This window comes from Fistularia commersonii, chromosome 3 (assembly GCF_037954325.1).
Source record: "Fistularia commersonii isolate RoL2024-O1a breed Wild chromosome 3, RoL_Fcom_v1.0, whole genome shotgun sequence".
Taxonomy (NCBI): Eukaryota; Metazoa; Chordata; class Actinopteri; order Syngnathiformes; family Fistulariidae; genus Fistularia; species Fistularia commersonii.
In genome coordinates, this window is record NC_141286.1 from 3979563 (window position 1) to 4003014 (window position 23452).

Here is a 23452-nt window from a genome sequence, read left to right on the forward strand (position 1 = left end):
TCTCTGTCTTTCAGCATGGAAGGGATTTCTTATGATAAACAATCGGTGTTTACAGCTTGCAACTCCGAATGCTTCTGTTCAGGGAATAATTGGGACCCGGTTTGCGGAGAGAACGGCATCACATATGTTTCTCCCTGTCTTGCTGGCTGCACCAGCTCCACTGGTTCAGGGAAAAACACAGTAAGTTGTACTCAAACTTGTTAAAAAAAATACTGTATAAATTCAAAATGAATTGGTTGTTAATACCTTATTAGTCCAGGTGGCACTGGTACTTGCAGTGATCTAGCATAATCTAGCATACCACTTGGAAAAGTAAGGATTTTTCCACAGCAAGAAGACAAGGTATCTGCAAATAATGAAATGAATGACAACGTTAGTCTGCTCAGTGGCTCCGACTGCAAGTTATTGGTTTTGCGAATGCAGGCTCACTGTCACATGTCATGGTGAACTGGGGCAGACACTGTCAATGTTATTAGTTACGCTTTCTCTAAAGAGGAAATAGTGGCGAGAGTAAAAAAAAACAAAAAAAAACAACATGGCATTTTTCTCAACTGTTATACATGTATAACACTGCTGCAAATGTTTGTGTGCATTCATTCTCCCCATTGAAAAACTGAATGCTGTAAACAATCCAGCCACCAGACAATACAGGCCACAACAACTATGTGTATATATATATGTATATATGTATACTCTATACTGTATATATGTATATATGTATATATGTAAAAGTGCGTCACGTCAAAAGATAATGCTTGGTTGTTGTATAAAAATAATAATAAGGTTAATACTACTGCCAATCATAATAATAAAAAAAACATTTTTATTATTACTACTACTACTACTACTCCTGTGGGGAGAGCGAATGACAATCCCTCCCACGTCCTGCACGACGAGCTGCACGACGGGCAGCTCATTCAGCCCACGGCTCGTTGCAGAACTGAGCGCTTTAAACGCTCTTTTGAGCCCGCGACCATCAGACTGTGGAACAGCAGTTTGGACGCCACACAACTCTGACCGGCCGGAGGTGCACCTGTGCTACCACAACCAACAATTCTCACGTCATCCCCCCCCCTAGCTCCGTTGTCTATTTTTTTTATCTTTGTTGGTCCCTGCCTATTGGCATCCTGCTTATATTTGTTTTATCTATCGCTCTTGTCACTCTGTTTACGTTCCTATCCTTGTTGTTTTTGTTTTGGTTGTCTATTCTCACCCTTACTGTTTTTTTTTTCCATTCTATTGTCTATTCTTATCCTTGATGCTGTTGTTCACTCTCCTGTCGATTTATTTGTGGATGTCTTTTGCTATCTTTTAACTGTCTTTCTCTGTATATTATAATATATATATATATGTATATGTGTGTGTGTGTGTTTGTCCTGTGTGTGTATACAGGACAAAAAACAAAAATTACTTTTTCATGATATTCTAATATTTTGATATAGGATTTTTGAGTTTTCCGAAGATGTAAGCCATAATCAGCAATATTAGAATAATAAAAGGCTTACAATATTTCAGTTGATTTGTAATGAATCAGAATGTATGAAATTTTTGTTTTTGTAATTGCATTACAAAAGATAAAGAACTTTATCTCAATATTCAAATTTTCTGAGACAGTCCTGTATATCACGCTGCAGTGACAAAAGAATAACCCATATGGCGATCAATAAAGCTTATCTTATCTTACTACTACTGCTAATAACAATAATAATAGCGGTAATAATAATAATAGTTGTAAAGTCAGTTTCTATAAGCCCAATTTGACCATTTCAAATTCTATTTCATGTTAATGTTTTGATTATGACAACACAACAGAGACACAACCACATGTAAACAGTTCTAACAGTCCTGCATGGAGCAGCCCAGGTCACATCTCACAGTCCTTGATTTACATATCCAACCTCTGGCCAATCATATCCCGCAGGCCCCTTCCGTTACCCCACAATATGTTGTGTAATCTTATTAGTTTTACTAAATCACCCTATTGATTCATCTATCTATCTATATTGGGCGGCAGGGTGGCGCAGCGGTTTGTGCTTCAGCCACACACCACAAAGGAACCAGCTTTCAATCAAGTTTGCTCAACAGTCCAAAAACATGCATCAGATTATTTGAAAAATTGCCCGAATGTGCGACCGAGCGGGCGAAAGGTTGTCTGGATAGGATGAGGATAAGGGGTAGAAAATGGATGTATTTCATATTTTGGTATAACTGTTTCATCCTCTTTGTCGCCGAAAACACTCTGCGATTTCTTCCAAAACAAAGCAAAAAAAAATGTTTACACCTATTTTGATCCTTCTGATCCCAAACAGCATGGTCTGTATAGAAATCAGCTCAGGACACAAGAGTTCAAAATGGCAAGAAATGTCATAAATGCACAGTTGACTCTCCCGACTGAGAGGACTTTAAATTTCAACTCTGACGGTAATTGTTATTCCACGTGTCTCTCCAGGTCTTCTCAAATTGCAGCTGCGTCGGCGTGGCCGGTAACTTTACAGCCAGCACGGGCCAGTGCCCCAACACGGACGACTGCGACAAAATGTTCCCGTACTTCCTGGCTCTGTCTGTCATCACTTCCTTTATCATCTCCCTCGGGGGAACGCCGGGCTACATGCTCCTCATCAGGTCAGATTTGTGTAAAAAAAATAAAAAATAAAGATAAAATAATCAATTTGGCTCGAACTTTTACATACGTTTGCACACCGCCTGACATTTGATCGGAATTGAATCAATTCAACCACTTGACATTTTAAACAGTTCTGGCCGAGTTAGTTAAAGCAAAAAGTGACCCAAAAAGTGTGTTGAGTATAAGTTAACACCTTTTGAGACACTTTTTTTTTTTTTCTCAGGAGAAATTTCTCGTATAACTAGTTTCAAATGAATCATAGGTATGGTTTTTGGACAGGAAAGAAATTGTACCACATTGTTGAGATTTAATTCGATTTTGAATGGTGGGAAGTGAATGTTTGTATTGTTGCCTTCAGGATCAAAACAGCCAGACAATGAAACAATGAAATGAGACGTTTATAGACTTACTGGAATTGTTAGTGGCAACGGGGTTTGTAATAAGTAATTACTAAAATGGTCTCTTTCCTATCATATGCTCTCAGTTAGATCTTTAAAGGTCGCTTAAAACCCCGTTGTTCGAAATTAGGGTCAGGGAGGCTGCACAGTTTAAGGATTCTCAGCACAGGAAACAACGTTTAGTTACCTTCTGTCTCGTCGGAAACTGTGCGTAATTAAGTTATAAACCATTAAGTCTGGAGAGAAAGTGAACCAAGACGTTTGTGGTATAAATTCATATCAACTATGGCATCGGGTTTTCATGTATTTCAGATGGAATATTTGATGTGCATCTGTGTGTTAAATGATTCAATATTTTTTCCTTTTGCCAGTTCTAACTTTTAAATCTAGTTAAATCTACAGCACCATTTTTTTTTTTTTTTTTGCTTTTAAGCTCTTATTAATGTGAGATAATGAATTCTGCGATTACACATGTAGATGCCCTCCATGGTTACCCTTTGTCAGTAGAAAGTCCTTGATAATGATCTTATAGTGATTTAAGGTACTCGTGCAACACAACATAGTCATTCTACCCCTATGATATTGTCAAAACTAATAAATAGTTTTAGTTAAGTCTCTGTTTCTCAGAACAATTTGCTATTTTTGACTCAAGATCTAAATATAGAACCGTATCTGCATTCAGTGCTCATTTCTAAAGGATGAAACACACGGATGAAGGGAAAAACTAATGTTTCTATAGAATGCAACTGAAAGTACTTGCTTGCATCTTTCGTTAATAACAAGCGGTCAAGAGTTTTTTTTTAGGAAAACTCTTAGTTGGAGACTTTAAGTCGTAAGGCAACAAGACAGTAATAGTTTTAACAAATTAAATAACTCGCAATTCTAAAGAGTCCTTTCCAACTATTACGTTTCAGACAAGCACTGGTAAGATGAAGGGGAAAATGTGCATATATAAATATATATATATATATATATGATTTTTCTCGATATGTATGATTGTATATATATATATATATAGATATATATATATGATTTTATTTATTCATTGGATTCATCATTTTTGTAACTACTATCCAATTGATTCTGCATGACATTGAATGTGTTCTGTCTGAAGCTGCATTTCTTAACAAAATATGTGTTTTATTTTTTTTCTCCTCAGGTGTATTAAACCGCAATTAAAATCTTTTGCCTTGGGGTTCCATGCTCTGGCAACACGTACTCTGGGTAAGTCTTTTTTTTTTTTAAGTACGATATAATATACATACTTGCTACAACAACTGTTCACTGTAAAAAATAATTTAAATAAAGACCACTATGGAATGTGTTTGGATGCTGTGCTCTAGAGGAGGTGACTTTTTACAAGATGCTTCTGGTTTTTGCAGCAGGAATCCCGGCCCCTATCTATTTTGGAGCGATCATTGACACCACTTGTCTAAAATGGGGTCAGAAGCGATGCGGAGGCATCGGCGCCTGCAGAATCTACAATACAACTGCCTACAGGTAGCAGAACAGTCACCTCCTCATTTTAAATACTTAACTTCCATATGATTTACGTGTATTTAATGTACAAATGCATATTAGATGTGTATACTCTGTTGCATGTACGTTGTGATGTCAGTCAGACTACAAATGCATTTGTTTGATTTGGTTTGAGGACCTAACTGTCATTTAAATAGTGTTGCTTTTCAATTCTATTTTGGTTTTATCACTAGGAGTGTGGTTATTAAAGTATGAAAGTATCACGCATATCAATTTTTTTATAAAAAATAAAATTATAAAAAAAAAAATTAAAAAAAAATCAGCTGCAATTTGGTGGCCAGATGTTTATTTTTTTGTTTTGTTGTTGCGCCATGTTGAAATCTATTCAACACATTTCGACTAAAACTTTGATTTTTTTTTATTTTTTTTTTACATTTATGCTTCTCAGGATAGCATATTTGGGCTTGACACTGAGCCTGCGGACTATCTCCTTCCTTATTTGCATCCCGGGCTTCATCCTGCTCAGCAGGCAACTGAAGATGGAGGAAAGAAACAACATCCATGGATCCCTGGACAATGGGGGAACAGAGCTGGAGGCGCTTCGAAAGGAAGAGTTTGTGATCTCCAATTCTGACCAGTTGCAGCGAACGGCAGACAACGGCACAGACCGCGAGACACGGCTGTGACAGAAACTGTGACAGTGCAGACCCCACGTCTCCCTTGCGCACACACACACGCACACACACACACACACACCCACACACACACACACACACACACACACAGACGAACAAACGCATCCATTCACATATACAGCCACGCACACAGCTTCATAAGAGTTGCAGGGAATCACATATATCTGATTATTAAAAATTCTATATTTGTACTACTGGACAAGAGAAGGCTTTGTGAACAGGAATTTGTAATAACAGAAATGTTTTTTTCTTGAATGTACATGCTGATATTTTCCTTACAAAGTATAACAATTTTTTTTTCCTTATATTGGTGATACGAATGATTCAATGGGGAAAGTGACTGCAAGAATAGTATCATTCCGAACACCAGCACTGACTAAGCTGCCTCTTTAGGGATTTTCTTTCTAAATAATATTTATTTTCTGGTTCCTTAGTAGACAGAAGTGGCCTTACAAAGAAGAGGCGCTGAATATTGAAACACAAAAAAAAAAAAAAAAAAAAAAAGAAAAAGAAAAAAAAATCATGGGTAGGTAGAAAAAAAAATAGACCTGCGAATAGAGAGGACTTTTAAAATAAATGGAAAAGCAGATTATTTTAGAAATAATTTTTAAACTGTGACCTTCGGGGGCCTTGGCAGGGTTGATTCATGTGCCTCATTTCTAATCAGTTACCATAAGTAGTGGCTGGATTTAAGTGATCACACTCAGGTTTATTTATTTTTTTATAAATAAGCCTGCTCGTCGAAGGTTTTACTACCCCTCATGCCCACACGGGGGCAGAGCCATGTTTTGTCTGCTTGTGCGACACAAGACGAGACAAGAATTCCACTGAAATATCCCTTAAATGTTTAATCCTCTGGCTTCTTATATGAATTGAGGTCACTCCTTGACCCGGATGAGTCAAGCTTTGAAGTTGAACTGAACTGTTCAAGGATGAAGTAGATATAATGAGTAAAAAAAAAAATTTCAAGAAGTATACATGTCAACATTATATCTGAAGTACTGGCTGTAAAATGTATTTTAGGTATGATTAATTATTATACTTGTATTCCAAAATGGCTGAAGGTAATAGTCGTTGCCTCCTTAGAATTGACAGGGGATTTTATTGCTGTTACGGAGCTAATTTCAATACAGCACTTCAATCTTTGAGGAACATATGGATCATCTGTTTTATGTGCAAAATAGATTTGAATGTTCTTTTTTTGGCAAACCCTCACTAAGACCCAGGTATCTGTTGTTCTCAAATTACTTAACTGTAGCACGGATCAGTTCTTTTTGCTCATGGGTTTTAGACAAAACCAATATCATGTGAAGAGCTGCATTCCAAAATCAGCCTTTCCTTGAAATCTGCCACTGATTTCTGAAGGTAAACAATGAATCAAATCTGCTACTGTATTTCAAGAAAATCGTTTAAAAGAAGACTTTTGTCGTTATAAATGTATAAAATATTACTGTTTGTAAGTCTTTATTTCCAAAAGTGGTTATGTATCATTTTGGCAAGTAGGCGTAAGTTGTGACTGTACTGTCTTTTAAAACCTCGGGTTGTTTTCGGCACTGGTGGCCACGTTCAGACTCAGAAAGGAGCAGGTATGCTGGGAGGAAGTTGTGATCTCAATAATGTAAGACATTTACTTGCATTTAAGAAATCAGAATGCATAGAGTTTTCATGGATTATTTTTGTAAAATTTAAAAGAGCGTCTTAAATGTGATACGAAAATAAATCTTTTAATATCCAATCAAGTTTCGTGTGGGCATTATTTTAATTGGTTCAAAATATTACGGGACAAACTTGAACAAACAATTTTGTTTTTATTTAAGTGAACAACAAGGCACTTTCAGTTCATCAATTTTTAAATGTTTATGTGGAAGCACCACCCTGGTTGCCTGCGCCGCCCGACAATCCAACGGCAGCTAATGCGCTTACTTTTCCAGCATCATAATATGTACACTACATGTGAAACAATGACAGGAACAGTTATTTGTCTTGATGGAACTTCACCTTGGATATTAAAGGTTTTGGACTTTTTGGTGTGACTTCTGATCATTCAACCAGCCCCAAACAACCATTAGTATCAAACTGGAACGAATTCCCTTGTACATTAACAACTGAGACTAAAGATCCGACTGGCCTCCCGGTGCAGACATAGAAAACCTTATAAAAAGCTTTTTCTTTTTATATATATAAAACATAATGGCATTTGTGAATATACATATGTTGTAAACCCAATAATTCCACATTAAATTATATAAGAATTGTGAAAAAAAGTGAAAAAAAAAAGTGGAAAAAAAAAAAGCATCAACAATGTGATGCATTCAGTGCAACTCAGTGCTGTTATTATTAGCCGTTACTCTCAAATACAAGAGAGCCATTTTACTTTTTTCACCTTGCAGAAGCCAACTATGTGATAACTACTGATAATCTAAAACCGACATATGTAGTACTACCTCTTTTTGTTCTTAATGCAATATAAGACAACAATGAAAGCAACCAAAACATTATGCACAGAATTATTGGTGTTGATTAATGATTTGCAACGTAATATAAATGTGATACATTTATATCTAAAATGTATCAACTACATTAAATACTGTAATATGAATAATGAAATGTTTCATTCAATTTATGTCTCAGTCTCATCCATGACAAACTACTTCCTTCAAATTAGCTTAAAAAACAAACACGAAAACACACACATGCACAGGAAAATTATGCTACTGGTATCCAATGTGTTGTATGGTGTTATCAGTGGTTATTACAAATGGCTTCAACACACCCACACTTAAATCAATATTAAGACTCAGAATAAAATTTTGGAATCAATATTTTCATTTTGGATGTTGTGGATAAGGGGTGGATCAAATGGGCATGTCATGTTGCTGTAAATCTGAAACTTGAAAAACATATTCAATTATGGAAAAATATAAAAACATAGATGATTAATTTAACTAACACAACTTACAAGATGAATCGGACTTTTTGAATTCAGCTGGTGTTTCAACTACAAACTAATGCAAGCGTATCAAAATACATTCATAGCTGTTTAGTACAGTACAATTTGTAACACAGCAGGCTTCCAGCTTTGCTGTGGACCTGATTAGGATTCAGACGTCTTAATACAGGGAGACTGGGGGTGTTCTTAAAGAGCCAAGCACTTTCAGAGCGGAGGAAAAATGAGGGAACGCAAAGCACGGGAGTAAATGGAGCAGTTTGTTTTTAACCATGAACAATGAACCCAGAGGAACCATCAAAAACTGACTTTCAATCTTAGGATCAAAAATGGAACTTTACTCTCAACACCGTATTTGTCTGCCCAAGAGATCATTCAAAAACAATAAAAATCCTCCCCTGTGGAGCATTTTCAACATATCTGTGATTAAACTGGATTTGATCACTGACTGAATTCAGTCAAAGCAATGCCAAACTAAATCAGTAACAGCACACAATCAACCACTAACCTTAGTTAGACTTTTTGGGGCAGAAGCAGGAGACCAGTGAAGTGCACAAAAAAAGCATTACTGATAGCAGAGAGTCTGGACAGGCCGCATAATTTGCGGTGATAAACGGTGTTACATGGAGGTGCTTCTATGGCTTTCTTGTGGGGCTGAGCTGCTCCAGAAATTGCATAAGAGTTAGTCAACCTTCTTGTCTAAACCATCGTGAAGGTTCTGGAAATAAAAGAAAATAAAGAGAAACTTGAACACCGAGCACTGTTTTCATTCATGTAGATAATTTCAAGTGTGTGAGGATAGTTGGGTTTCTACAAAAAGGACAATGTTTTGTTTAATTTTTGGGGGTACATTACCAAATAAGTAAGCAAAATAATAATTGAATGTATGAGAAATTAAAAAAATAGCATTATCCATTTAATTTAGCTTTACATAAGCAAGTATATTTCACTAATTGTAATCAATTTGCATAACGACTTTTTTGAATTGTCCTGAATAATTTGATTTTCACGGGTTGAAGGCTACCATGAGACGCCATAATTACAGAGGGCTCTGAGAATCAAGCCTTAGATAATACTGAAGGAAAGCAGAGATAAAGTCCTACTGCCTGTAAGAGGAAGCATCACCTGTAGCTCCTGATGTTCCTTTAACAATAGGTCGTACTCTCTGGCGAGGCCGTCCATCTGCTTCTTCATCACGTCTGCTTCAGACTGGGAATTCTTCAAGGCTAGAATTGGTCAAAAACATAGAAAACAAACTCAATCAGAATATTCGCACAAAAGTCTACTGAAATACAAATTAAAAGAAAAAAAAAAACAAAAAAAAACAAACAATAAAAATATAAGTGTCTTTAATGGCTCTTGCATTTTCTGAGTCAACCAATGCTATGACTATTTGCATTTGTATTTGTATTTGCACAGTATAGGATAAAGAGAGGGAGAAGAGACCTCAGCCTCAAAGATTATTTTTCATTCTAAGGTGCTTGAATTTATTTAAGTATGCAGCGCTTCGAGACTTAAAAATAATAGAAAAATTATTAGAGTTGAAAAAGTTAGTCGTAAGGTCAAAAGGTCATAGTTTGCGACACTTCAAAAAAAAGTACAGACTTTTGAAACTGCATTTTTTGGTGGTCAAAGTCTATAAGGAGACTTTTTGGGTGCTGTGAATGGTACTTGTGCAGATTGTCCACGCGGGAAAAAAATCTCATCCGAGCCTGATGCTCTTCAGGTATCCGGGTTTAATCTGAAATGACCAAATCTGTTTGCTGCCTGGCAGAATTCTCTTTTCTTCCAAGAAAAAAAAAAAAAAAAAAAAAAAAACAAAGCTAAGCAACCAGCCATTGATTTCGCTCAATGAAAACCAACCATTTTTGACAGTGTCCAGCTCTTCTTTCAGTTTCTCTGACTCTTTCCTCAACAGCTCCACACCCACTTTGGTAGCTACATCTGTCTTCCCTTCAATCAGAGTCTGAAAACCAAATGACAAGATACTGAAGTGCAGAGAAATTATATACACACATATATATATTTTTATTGCTCTTTCAGGCTGGCAAATGAGGGAAACACACAAAATGAATATAATATACAGTAATGAAGTACGAGTGTATTAGGACATATGTAACAATGGAGAGATATTCAACTAATTAAAAGATTTTAGATGTGCTTGAAGAATTTTACAATCCCTATTGAATTGTGCAGGGTTTTCCACACAATTCATCATCTTTAATTTTACATCAGTGGATCCTACCTGTTTCAGCCGCTCATTCTTCTCCATGGATTGCTTGGCTGCATCATTAGCACAGTCAGCCTGCAGCTGCAGGGCGGCAGTGGTGTCAGACACAGCAGCCAGCTGGTTGATCAAAGTAACCATTCGTTTCATCACCCTGCATTAAATTAAGACGGACAGAGGATAACTAAAAAACGAATTCAGAATCACAGCTAAAAATATTCTTTTTCATGTAATTTTTTTTTGCCTTTTTCTGCATTAGTAAAAGGGAATGGAGACTCACAGCCAGAGGAAGACAGCAAAGCCAGAAATGTAGATATTCCGCTGGGCTCTGAACAGTTTCATGTGCAAGTGGTCAAACATGTTGGGTTGCAGCTTGGAATTACTGCTAAACTCTTGAACGGAGTACTTCCTCACTTCCCGGACTGCGTCTGATTTGAAAGAAGTACAAGGGATTGCAGAGTGAGAAACCTTTTAACCCTCTGCTAATCACATCATTCATATCTACAATTTTATTCATAGGCTGTGGACCTTATGGCAAATTACAGATTGTTTAAAAGTTATAAAATATAATTATGTCCCAGAAATCAACATATCCACATGACAAAGTATGAATTCATATGACACTATTATTATTTTGACACTGAAGAGATTATATTTTCCCACACGTAACCCTCTTTTTACAGATACGTAGTTCGGATAGTTTATGATCTGGGAGGAAAAGTTTCATATTATTTCATGAGAATGGTGAGATGGTGTATTAACATAGTATTTTGAGTTGCTGGCACGTGCATTTCAGTATTTCAATGTGAAGTCAGCAACTTCCATAGACTATCATTCATCATGCTCTACGAACTAAAAGGTAGGTCTACATTTACCCATTGAAGGCAGAAACAAAACAAACCTATTTGACTTGAAGGATCATGTTAAATAAGTCAATATCTAAAAAATATGAGCACTTCCCTTGAAACAAAGATATTATATATGTCTTTTAAAGACAGACTTATTGGTTATTGCTACTTGTTGGTTATTCAGTGGTGTTTTTATTAATTTCGTTCAAATTTGTTAAGACAACCTTGGATACTGCAAAAGAAAGTACACTCATCTCATATGGTGACTAGCCAAGCACACAGCGATTAGTATGGTGCAACATTATTACATAACACAAGAGCTAAAGTAGTTCTGATTGGAACAAAGTAGTTACTTTGCACTTGAGATTAGGCTGGAATTGTAATTTCACTTACCAAGGAAAAGAATTATAAGTACTATGATCATTGTGAGAAAAACTTTGTTCCAGACTGTAGCCAGACTGCTCCAGATCCTCCACTGGAAGATGCTCCACCACCTGCAAGCACATGCATACATACATACATTTAAAATGTACGAAGTATTTGGTAGGTCAGACATATCTTACGTGTAAAAATCATCCAAATTTGAAATGTTGGTAGATAGGATTTGGAAACATCCAACCCCCTTTTGCTTCATATGTAGAAAAAGAAAACATTTGTAGGATTTTGTTTGTATTTACATACTTTACAGAGAGAAAATACATGCATCTGACAAACATGACATTAATTAACAAAATTCTTCAATTCATTTTTTGATCACTGCTTGTTACACAGTTTCTTGATATATTTTAGACAATTCTTTTGCTATCTGTGGATAATTTCATTCTATTTTAGGGATTTTTTGGTGAACTCATGGTAGTATTTTGGTACTTTCTTGATCATTGAAACAATAGAAATTAAAAAATAAATAAACAAATAAACCAGTGGGAGGCAAATGACACATGAACCTTCTTACTCTAAAAAGGAAAGCTCTCAGCACTGCGCCAATGTGGTAAGCGCTTCCATCTATCGGTGACAAGGTCTACGATTTGATTCTGACAGGTGTTTTTTCTGTGTGATTGGTGGTTTGTTCACTGCATCTGTGTGGGATTCTTCTGCGTTCTCTGCTTTTACTTTCTGCTGGAGACCCTAAATCATCCAGACGTGTGGACTCGAGAGTGCAAAGTTTTATTTCTCTTAACGTGGCCCAGAGTTCGAATGGCAAGCGGTGCAGAATGTACCCCTGGTGTCGTATATATTGTAGCGTGTGGTTGGGGGGCTGGCTGGCAGAACCCCAGAATTACTAGCGCCAACAGTGACCTTTGGGAGCTTCTCATGGTTCTGAGTTAATGAACTCCGTCATATAAATAGTTGTACAATCTTGTTGTTGATGTGTTACACTAATCTGCACCATTAGTTGTTGTACCAGGGGGTGCACCCTTAATTTAAGAGTTTGCATTATGAGATACACCCCCTGTTTGTTGGTTGTCGAATTAAAACTTTCTTCTAAAGAGCATTATCCAAAGAACAATACATCCCTGACATGTTGCAAACCCCCAGCTGGCAACAATATAATGGTTTACAAGTGGTATAGATAATGAATGAATGAATGAAGTAACATAAATCTAAATAAACTTGGTTCCGACACAGTACTGTTACCTTTTTGCAGAGATGAATGGCAAGCAAAGAATGACCAGAATGCCAATTTCCACATAGAGAAAGAGGGCCACGGCAGTCCACTGGAGAGTCATCGTGGGAGGGGACGAAGATGCAGAAATGAAAACCTAGTAACGACAGATGTCAAAAGGGACTTTTAAGGGATATAAATAGGACCTTCAAGTAGAAAGCGTGGCTAGTTTTTGGCAACGAGACGACTCCTTAGAAAAGAACAACAAGTTAAAGCTGCGGGCTGCGACGTTTCCATTTCTTGGCGCAAATACGGCTTGAACTGGCGTCAGCCAAACGTTAACGTTAGCTAAAGCTCCGTTGTCACAGGTGATGTCAGCAATAATGTGACAGACGTGAATAAAGTTTTACTAAATTTGATAATTGAATCGATTCTTGTTTGTTTTGTTGTTGTTTTCTTTAACTTTTGATAAAACTTTCTGTGCATAATAAATCCAGACGTACGTTAATTTGTGTTAGTGCGTGAACCACAGAGCTAATGTAACAAAGGTATTTTCAAAACACGTTGCCGTCTTTTATTTTGTCTCGTAAACGGAGATAAAATGCGATATTACTGTACCAGTCAGTATGTTAAAGATAAACTTACCGATAATAAACACTTTCAAAAGATATTCTGCTGGCGGCTTGTGACATCAGACAAACCCAAAGTTTTACTGAATTCCTGCTGTTAAGTTTGTCAATATCCTGCTGTGAAGTACTTTCACTTCCGGTCTTTCTATACAAAATAATATTCATGCGTGAACGATTTCAATTAATATCCGCTTCAAAACTGATAAATATTCAGATAAATATAGTTTTCATAAAATATGTAAACCTAAACGTGACGGTTCAGTTCCTTTAGTGGCATTGTGAGTGTCAAGAGGTAAATATAAATGTACTTCCTGTAAAGCGGTCTGTAAGAAGGAAACACCTTTTTAGGTTGAAATACAGATATTGGCCTTTTTGCAACCATAAGCATTTATTTTGTTCGTCTCCAAATGTTTGTGGGTGATCATTGCACGCAGTGAACTTTTTTTTAATGTTTTCCTTTTCCCCATGCAATTTTCTTTACTCCTTGCCCCCTGACTGTGATTAAATGATCGACAAATATTGCAGGATTTTGTTGGCTGTAGTTGTGTCATGCAAAATTGAGATAAGGATTAAATAAAACATCTGGTGGGATACAGTGATAAAAGAATTATTTATTGAGCATAAAAACAACATAAAACTACAGATAAAATTTAATGAACCTCTAGTAAACATGTTCATGTCCCCAGATCAGGATTTGACCCATACGTGTTCTGGAGGTAGTCTATAACAGCTGAGGTGCTGGACAGAGAATTAAAGACTTTTCTTTCAGGCTGGGAGCTAACTCTCTCCAGCATGTAAATGAGGTGGTGGTGGAAGCAGGTAAATGGAGTGCCTTGCTCAATAGAGATGTCCACCCAGTCCCAAACACACTCCAACGGTGTGTCTTCATAGCCGGCAAACATGGCAGGATTAGCAAGCAGCCCCCGGGCAGCCATTACGCCTTCAAAATGAATCAAAACAGATATGTTTAACTTTCAACATAATGGTTTCATCATTACATGGATTTGAGGTGGATGGAATCAAACCTACCGTCAACACCCGTGAGCTGGTAGGTGGATTCAATATCACGTAGATACCTTATGTCGCCATTGGCAATGACAGGAATGGACACACTATCTTTGACTGTCTTAATGGCATTATAGTGGACTGGTTGGTGACGTTCCTCTGAGGTGCGGCCATGAACAGTTATCCATGATACACCCGCTGACTCAGCCTTCTGACACAGATCAACGGTCCGTCTGAGGTCCTTATGGATTCTATGAAGAAAATATGTAAACTTTGCAATTATATTTCTAATAATTGTGCTTACTAATTCAAAATGAAATGCTTTAAACAGATGTATCATGAAAAAAAATAACAGTGTATACCCTGCATGAGGTTAAATTCATTACTTTTGCAATTAGGCCTTAAACCACCAAATCTAAACTAGTGTTTTAGTTCTAGGGTCCAGTGAAGCCCATCCTTCTTTTTAAATAACAGGATTTATTTACGATGACATGGAGCGGGCCTACATTACCTAAAAAAAGCAAACGTGGGTGAACAGGGTGGAGCCCCATCCTCTAAGCCCTGTTTACCCACGGCTGTGTCCCCTCCCACAAGGACAACATCGTGAAATTTGCAGATGACACCGCAGTGATAGGACGCATCGCTGGTGGGGATAAAATGGCCTACAGGATGACGGTGGCCAGTCTGGGGTCATGGTGTGATGACAACAACCTCACCCTCAATACAGACAATATGAAGGATATAATCATGGACATGAGAGGGAGAGAAGACCTCATCAGCCGATGTTTATCCGTGGATCTCGAAGTAGAGAGGGTGAGAAGTTTTAACAATGGCAGACCCATGCTTTTCACCCCTAAGCCTTCAGTCATGCTCCATTTTTCAAACCACTCCACAATAACCATTTTATGGCTATCAAAAACATCTTATTTTGCAGAAATACAGTATAAAGAGCCGTTACATCAGAGATAACCACAATAAATGCTGCTGCTGAGGAAACAAAGCGGGAGTGCACGTCTCCTTCTACTGAAGCTACAACTGCAACACACATAAACAACCAACAATAATACCCTCCTACAATTGCAATATTATTTAGAAAAACAGAAACATTTTACTCGCCAAAAATTCAGATTATTTGTACACAAAATCTATCCGCCCTTCTTTACTCAGAGTTCAATTACTCTATTGTATAGATTATCCATGCCCCTCAGCTCCATCAAGCAGTCCTTTTCTATCGCCATCAAAGTTAGCGTTGAAAGTCGAGCCTGCCCTGTCATATTAAGTTTTAATTTGCTTGACAGAGGCTGTGGACACAGGGATGGTCAGCGCCAAACACCAAATTTGTACAGCAGCTCTCTGGTTTCCCCAAAAGTTTTGGTCAGCACTGTTGCTTTTAAGTGTCCGGCAGCGCTCTGAGGTCTCATTGCTGCCTTGGTTTGGCAAAGTCAAATTTAGAAACCCAGTGTGGCTCCGAACACCATGTTGATCAGTGGCAAATAAAAAGCACTCCCAGCGAAACAAGCAAGGGGTGCCGCTCATAGTTAGCAGACTGAAAGTGACGAACACATCTTTTTCTTTGCTGTAACAGGCCCGCTAGCTTTGGAATTACCCAACCTTTCTTAACAATTTCCAGTTTTTCTTGGAAGGTCCGTCTTGAAAAGGGCTGAACAACTGACAGGAATCAATAACCATGTTCTACCTCAGAACAATTAGATGCATTTGACTGTTCAATTCTCTACACTACATTCAGCATAGACAGTGCTGTACTCAACTATTCATTTAGTTTAACTGTTCATCTAACTTTCTTTATAAAACCTGGACTTTGTGAGTTTGCACGCTCAATCTTACACAAACTTACACATCTTGTGAACACAACTGTTTGTATTTGAATTTGCACTTTTTCTCCAGCTTGCACATCAAACTAATACTGTTCACATTTCTCTGCACCATTTAATTGCAAAAATACATTTATTGTTCATTGCTTTTTTTGATACCTATCTGGCTTCACTGTCAACAGCAAATAAGAATTTCATTGTAAAGGGAAGTATGACTACAGACTGTTGACTATTTGTCATTTGTTCATTGTCTACAAGGTACTGTATAGCCTGCACACAGTGTTGGAGGGTACTGGAGCCAATCCAGTGGGCTTCATTCAGCAACGGTTGTCAGCCAATCACTGACCACATATAGAGCATATTTTTGGACTGTGGGAGGAAACCAAAGGGCCTGGAAAATACCCGTGCTGCTAAAGTAAGAACATGTGCACAGAAAGGCCCCCGGTTCAGAATTGAGCAAGCCTTCTTGTTCTGAGCTGGGAGTGGAAACCACTGCACCACCATGGTATTAGTAGCTTCACATCCTCATGTTATACTTGACGCATCGCCTCAGATTCTGCAATCGTCTATTTGAGGACCCATAGCTTAAATAATTCAACTATGACAGAGTTCATCTACCTGATTTTAATCGAAGCTGTGTAGTTGGGGTTGTCCACTTGGTTCCTGACATGTCTAACCATGTCTTTGACTAGTTCAGGCTTGTTGATAAGGCATGCCCCATACCCTGCTGACATGGCCCACCTGAAAACACAACAAAATGCATCATAAAGACAACCAAACAAACACATGTAGTGATGAACGCATAGCTTGACAAAATGTGTTTTGAAATTAACAAAATGTGAAATAATTAAGAGACTGTGCAAGAGTGGAGGCCAAAATTGATCAGGGCCTACTGTTAGTAGCTGCACCTCTGGGGGCAGCCACAGTTGAGGTCAACTCCATCTGAGAAAGGGGCCACAGCACAGGCAGCATCAGCCAGGGTCTGAGCATCATGGGCAGCAAATTGCACTATCAGAGGTCTATCACCTAATAAAATGAAACATCGTGGCATTATCACAGGGTAAAAAGCATATATTAAAAAGATATGTCCACTCTAACACTCATTTTCATTGCAAATAGTGTTTCAGCAGTTAGAGATAGTTTTCCAAGACTTTAAAGAATATTGGCAACAATAATCCAATTCCTTGTTTGGGAAGAGCAAAGTGGTCACTGTTAATAACAGTTCAAGGTATTGACGATTTTATATTTAAAAACTAATATTCAATAAATTATCCTGTCATTCAAGAACTTTAAATAATCTAGTTTTAATCATGGTATCATAAAAGTATATTATCGTTCTCATTTGAGAATGTAATAACGATGGTATCCAGATATCTGAACGTAAAATAGAATAAAGATTAAAAGCCATTCCAGAACAACACATTCATTTTCCCAAGCTGTTAAGCTTTACGACATATTCTTTCCACCATTTCCTCATTTTTTCAGGCAGTGTTAGAAATCTGTATTACAACGTCTTCAAGGGAAATCTTGATACTCACATTCATTTGTGGTGAATTCACTGTCTCTGGCTTTGACTGATCGCATAAAGTCAGCAGCAACGATCATCGGAGTGAAGCAAATATCACAATTGTATTTCCTCACCAGAGATCTGAAAGCCAGCCTTCGGAGAAAACATTTCACATTATTGTATCATACTTAAATATTGAGGAGTGGACAACATCCCTGATGTTGTTGTTGTTTATTGTCTATTTGTGGATTTTTTCTGTCTTGTTATCTTCTATCTTCTGCCTAATGTTATGCCTAATGATCTGATATCACAATCTACACCAAGATATATACTTTTTTCTTTTTTTTCTGGTTTTTCATATATCTCTATTATATACTGGTTTAACCTTTTTTATCGTTGTTTGTCAAGGGACTAGTAAAAAATTATCATTGATTAGCTGTGATCAGATCTCCTACAGTAAATGGCAATAGTGCGATTGAGTCAATGTAATTTTACAAAGCAAAAATCATACAGACGGTTAAACTTACTTTGAATATCGGACCATTGGGGCGCAAATCTTCACAGTTTTGCCACTTTGAAACATCTCCACAACGCTGCTCCCGTTTGTCTTCATTTTTCCTCACAGGTAGCTAATGTTAGCTGCTAGCATAACAAGCTAAAATACCCACAGTCAAGAGGTAGCCTGTGCCGCCCTAGTATAAACACATACGTTTTAACTTCAAATAGGATAAACAAAGCATTTACCGTAAATGTCTGGGATTAACACTGACTTTTGAGAGAACGGATAGATATTTGAGCTTTTGCTTTGGAAACACCATCGCACAATATAGTTGCCAACGCGCCGGTTAACACGGGAAGCAAAAAAATGATGTAGTACTGCTCATAACCTTTGAACTTCTACGTCATACAAAGCAAAACGTTTGTTCAAATTGAATTTAAATTAATCCAACAATGAGTGACTACCACGATGAATTGGCAGTTTTTATTTGTGATTAAAATTCACGGGGGAAAGGGCCAAAAAACCGCATAAGACCACCAAATTGAGAGGTTTTATCAATGCTGCGTTCACGTTCGGTCGAAAAGTGTAGATTGACACGCAAGTGTCCGCAGTGCAATGATTTTCAGTTTCTTTACCCAACGAGAGCCAAGACCATAATTGTCTCGATGTAAAGTAAAAAAAAAAATATATATATATATATATAAAAAAATCCCCATGCAGCTTTAAATATGTTGAACGATTGAACAGTCTATTTCTTTTTCCTCAAACTCTAAATGGTAAATGGTTTGGGATCCTTGCACAAATTGTCATTATAGCTCATTTCTTTACTTCTCATTATTTGTATGAATAAATTCAACAAACCTCAGTTAATTCCTTTATCATATTATACGGGTATTGTTGAAGGGAATGTGTTATGGTCACCGTGGGGTTCAGTAAACATAATGCAAACTGCCCAGCGTAGTCGTGTTATAGACCATTGCAGGTGTATTTTATTATCTGACCACTGGAGAGCGCTCAAATACCACGAGAATGATAAAACCATCGGTTGACAAAGAAAAAAATAAAAGAAAAAAAAAGTAGTTATTTCATGCTCAAAATAACGCTCTTCCTTGAATGCAAACTTCAGAAAAATAAACAATGGTGCAAGATTTTTGAACTAACACTTTATTTCAAACTGGCACAAAAGATTGAAGAGAGACATCAACAGATGTATCAATCAGGCACAAAAAAAAAAAATAATAACGAAGAGACCCGTTAATCAGATAAAATCTCAGGCTTCAAAACGTCAAGAGAATAAATATAATTTGCAATCCAAATCAAGCCATAGAAAGTGATAGCAGTGGAATGCAGCTTGTTACTTTCACTATGAAATCAGTCAGTGATACATATAAAAAAAAAAAAACTTGTTATGTTTACATAAAACTGGCCTGTGTGAGCTTAATTTGCAAAACACAAAAGGAATCATGACCAAAATCTTGAAAGGCACCTCATTTGTGCAAGAATACACAATACCCTGTGGAAACAAACAAGTGTAAGATTATTTTCACCCTATCTTCTACAGTGTGAATCATTTTTTGTAGTTTTGCTGAATACACCAAAACCTCATTGCTCTTCGACTGGTCAACTAGTTGCCTTTAATAGTATCCTATGTGAGCAAATAATTCCTCTTATTTAAGTTTGTATCAAATGCATCAGTAAAAATAAAGCAAGTCTCTGCGGTTGACCAAGCTGACATATGACAAATACAATTGGGCATTTTCCACATCTCGATCCATGGGCGATGAATCTAAAGTCGATTTATTAATGCAGGAATTTAAAAAAAATACTAAGTATGAATCAGCCATTAAACCGGAGGCCAATCACTTTATTCTTCAGCTGATTTCATCATTGTAAATTGGTCTTTTACAAAACGCACCTCGGTATTAGCTCGTGTCTTGTCCCTTTCCTACCATTTTGTTTTGATACTGATGTACGCTGACGTCGATCTGGTATAGTTGGAAATTGAGGTGCTCACTGAATTAAAACATTGTTAAAATGTCAGCATTCATACAGCAAGGCATTTTAACATCTACTGACGGTTACGATAATTCTGTATCAATTAGGTCACAATTAAAAGGCATGGAGTGACTTTTATTTCGGACTTATTCCATATCTTTTCATTATTGCTATGGGTAACATCACGGCACAGCAGCTCCCAGTCTATAAATCGTGCAGGGTTGTTATTAATGAACATAACAGGCTACATTGCAACTGCAAAAACAACACAGCAGGTCAATGGCAACCAGCCTGGGGAGCTACAGTATAGGAATCATGGACATGTCCCCAGCCACCTGCCCCCCACCACTCACTGAGGTAGCTTTCTGTTGCCGGTTGCCTCAAGCTCCACGCTCGAGAGGAAGCGTCTGGCTAGTCGGTGGCAGTCATAGCTCAGCTCTGTGGAGTACACCGTGCTGGTTTTTTTGGGGTAGATGATGGTGGTGCTCTTGAAGCGCTGCGGCCGATGGCGAGGTTGGAAATCCAACTGTGTCTTATAGTGGCGCCAGGTACTGTGGGATACGGCCATGATGGTCTGCCTGCAGAGTTCAAGACCCTGACCCCATGGCTGAAGAGCCACATTCTGAATGAAGTGACGGTCTGCGTCGTAGTGCACAGATGACGTGTATCTGCAAAGTGAGTGTAATCTTGCTTTAATTGAAAAGCAACGTTGGCATGGAACTTCACACTAGTCTTTTCTCTTATGTTGCAGATAAGTTGTTTATAGCGATATCAGCCTTTTCGGAATAGATTATTGACAATGAAGAAAACTTTACAATTAACATGCATGAGGAAACATTTGATCAACTTGTTTTTTTCTACATTTTTACCAGTCAATCTAAAGGCCACCAATGCTGTGGAGCTGATTTGGTTGAATGCAAGTTGTGAGGTCAGTGTCAGGACTTCTGATGCAACAAGTCAAACTGGGCATGGCGACAACAGCTGATACTTATTATCTTTTTTTTTTTTTTTTCCTTCCTTCAAGTGTGCTCTTGATTAATCAAAATCCCAAACATCCTAAATTTGTTGTCCACACCACCGGACAAGTTTATATTATTGAATTTTGGTTTGTTTTTCAAACTCAACCTGACCATTCCCAACTTAAAATGTAACGTCTGTCTGATATTAAGTGCACAGATTTCTGTGTTAAATCTGTTACTTGATAGCTCTTTGCTGAATTGATGTTTGATGCATTTTGTTGTTACAGAGTATCCAATATGATGTACTGAGGTGTGCTCAACTTTATGCAGATATGGTAGCTGCAGATTTAACAGGATCTGATGTCTTTTGATAACAAATGTGAATTGAATCAGTATCTGTCAGATGGAAATAATTCCTTGCGTTTCATAGAATCATCCTATTCGGAAATCCATGATGCTTGACGGTTCTCGGTTAAATTGTTTACCCACCGAATTTCCTTCGGAGGTAACGGATCAAGTGATATACCCTCTCCATAGGATGACGGTTGGAGCCCCAGGAGAGACCTTTGGGGTTGAACTGGAACCTGCAAAGAAAAAGAAAATCTGGTAGCCCCTCCTTGACCCTGTTTACAGTTGAACTGACCCACTTCCCTTTATCACAACAGGTAGCCAGCTAAGGATGTCCAAGTTTAACCGTTCTCATGTGCAAGTTAATACAGTGTTTTTTTTTTTTTGTTGTTGTTGTCAACAGTTGTTTAAAAAGGCCTAAAATAAGGGATTATCTGAAAGTCACCGTGGAACTACCTGTAAATTTGAAATATAGGCATTTTTAATATCTGATCATTGATGCATTATCAGATGCTCAATCATTACAAGCAAGATTGGATTAAAAATTGTGTTTTATACATTATGCAGGAGTCTGTTCTACTTTGCACTCCCCACACTGGACTGTGGGGTACATCCTTTGCAGAACATTCCCTGCAGTATGTTGACGCACTGATTTCTGCAAAGTATTTTACTGTTGCAATCACAAGCGAAGCAATTACCTACCAGGGAGCCCCTTTCCTCGTCCTCGGATACCGGGCTCACCCCTCCGGTTTTATCCGAAGGCGCAGGCAGCAGCCAGGCGCTGGGGCTTGGGCTAGGGGGTAACCCGGAGTCCGGGCTGTCAAGTCCTCTGTCAGCCCTGCAGCTCATATCCAGTGAATCCTCTTCACACACATTGGGCAAGTTCAACCTGCCGACCATTTCTGGTTAACAGTTACCAAACTCCGGCGTGCGAGAGCCTTATTGCACCAGACAACTATTTCCAAATTGTGATTCCTCGTCTTCGTTGTTATTGCTTACTTCTTTCCGGACAGCATACAAAGCTGCCCGCGTCGAGCGTCCTCTACCAGGGGGGGCGGTTTAACTCCTAGACGCCACGGTGTTATCGTTTCAAACACCGTGAGAGAGGGGGAAAAAAAAACCTCTTAAAAAAAAGCCTTTCTAGCTCATATAATACCTCTTTGACACAGCGTCAAAATACTTATTCCAGACGTGTATGTGGAGTCTGGATGAGGGTCGACCCCCGACCGCAGCTCCTCCAAACTTTTCCTTCATGGAGCCTTCAGACGCTTTAAAGCCCGAAGAAACGCCTTTGAAGCCGATCTCGATTGCTGATTGGATGACAGACGAGTGGCTTGCCGGTGATTGGATGAGAGGCGAGCGGCAACCGGAGACTCAGGCCAAATATGGGATCCTTTCCAGCTTTGATCTCATTCTCAACTTCCATCGCTTAAAGACAACAAAAATAATTCTTACGAGAATAATTAAGAAAAAAATAAAATAAAAATTAATGCGACTAACCGAACTTCCCAGATCCGTCGAACGACGTAAAAAATAATAGTTTACTTTTTTTAAATTTTTTTGCCGTGTTAGTTTTTTTTTATTTATTTTTTTGGGAGTTATAAACTGTAATTAGGGAACTAAAATATGCTTTTTAATGAGAGCTGGATGTTAGATTTGAATGAGCTGTTATATTGGAAGATATAAAAATGAAATTCAATTTAATTTAATTCAACCAACTGATATTTACATCAGTGACATTAAAACAAAAAATTGCAAAATTTTTGTACTGATGCTACTTAAGATGAAATATTCCTTTACTGGCCATTTGGATAATATAAATACTTCAATATGGCCATGTCCCTTTGTTAAGGTTTTT

At 37.8% G+C, this 23452-nt stretch overlaps 4 protein-coding genes across 4 annotated transcripts in view; 1 reads left to right on the forward strand and 3 right to left on the reverse strand.

Moving 5' to 3' along the window:
- Positions 1–6160, forward strand: part of slco1c1 (solute carrier organic anion transporter family, member 1C1) — a 55543-nt gene extending 49383 nt beyond the window's left edge. Inside the window, exons 11-15 of the mRNA XM_086141964.1 lie at positions 15–180; positions 2450–2622; positions 4181–4245; positions 4404–4521; positions 4949–6160. Coding sequence (XP_085998090.1) covers positions 15–180; positions 2450–2622; positions 4181–4245; positions 4404–4521; positions 4949–5186 — 760 coding nt within the window. The 3' untranslated portion in view covers positions 5187–6160. The remainder of the gene's footprint in view (positions 1–14; positions 181–2449; positions 2623–4180; positions 4246–4403; positions 4522–4948) is intronic.
- Positions 6161–6983: 823 nt separating this feature from the next.
- On the reverse strand, positions 6984–13561 carry bcap29 (B cell receptor associated protein 29). The gene is made up of 8 exons (XM_086141976.1): positions 13466–13561; positions 12853–12977; positions 11611–11711; positions 10650–10797; positions 10388–10523; positions 10006–10108; positions 9268–9368; positions 6984–8860 (listed from the first exon to the last, which is right to left on the reverse strand). The coding sequence occupies exons 2-8, from the start codon at positions 12942–12944 to the stop codon at positions 8825–8827; spliced, it is 717 nt and encodes a 238-aa protein (XP_085998102.1). The 5' UTR covers positions 12945–12977; positions 13466–13561; the 3' UTR covers positions 6984–8824.
- Positions 13562–14040: 479 nt separating this feature from the next.
- Positions 14041–18638, reverse strand: dus4l (dihydrouridine synthase 4-like (S. cerevisiae)). Its single transcript, XM_086178385.1, has 6 exons — positions 18321–18638; positions 17825–17946; positions 17195–17312; positions 16905–17027; positions 14479–14705; positions 14041–14389 (listed from the first exon to the last, which is right to left on the reverse strand). Exons 1-6 carry the CDS (start codon positions 18404–18406, stop codon positions 14124–14126), a joined length of 942 nt encoding a protein of 313 aa, XP_086034511.1. The 5' UTR covers positions 18407–18638; the 3' UTR covers positions 14041–14123.
- Positions 18639–19440: 802 nt separating this feature from the next.
- Positions 19441–22632, reverse strand: rflnb (refilin B). Its single transcript, XM_086141988.1, has 3 exons — positions 22297–22632; positions 21736–21830; positions 19441–20955 (listed from the first exon to the last, which is right to left on the reverse strand). The coding sequence occupies exons 1-3, from the start codon at positions 22492–22494 to the stop codon at positions 20637–20639; spliced, it is 612 nt and encodes a 203-aa protein (XP_085998114.1). The 5' UTR covers positions 22495–22632; the 3' UTR covers positions 19441–20636.
- Positions 22633–23452: the final 820 nt, after the last annotated feature.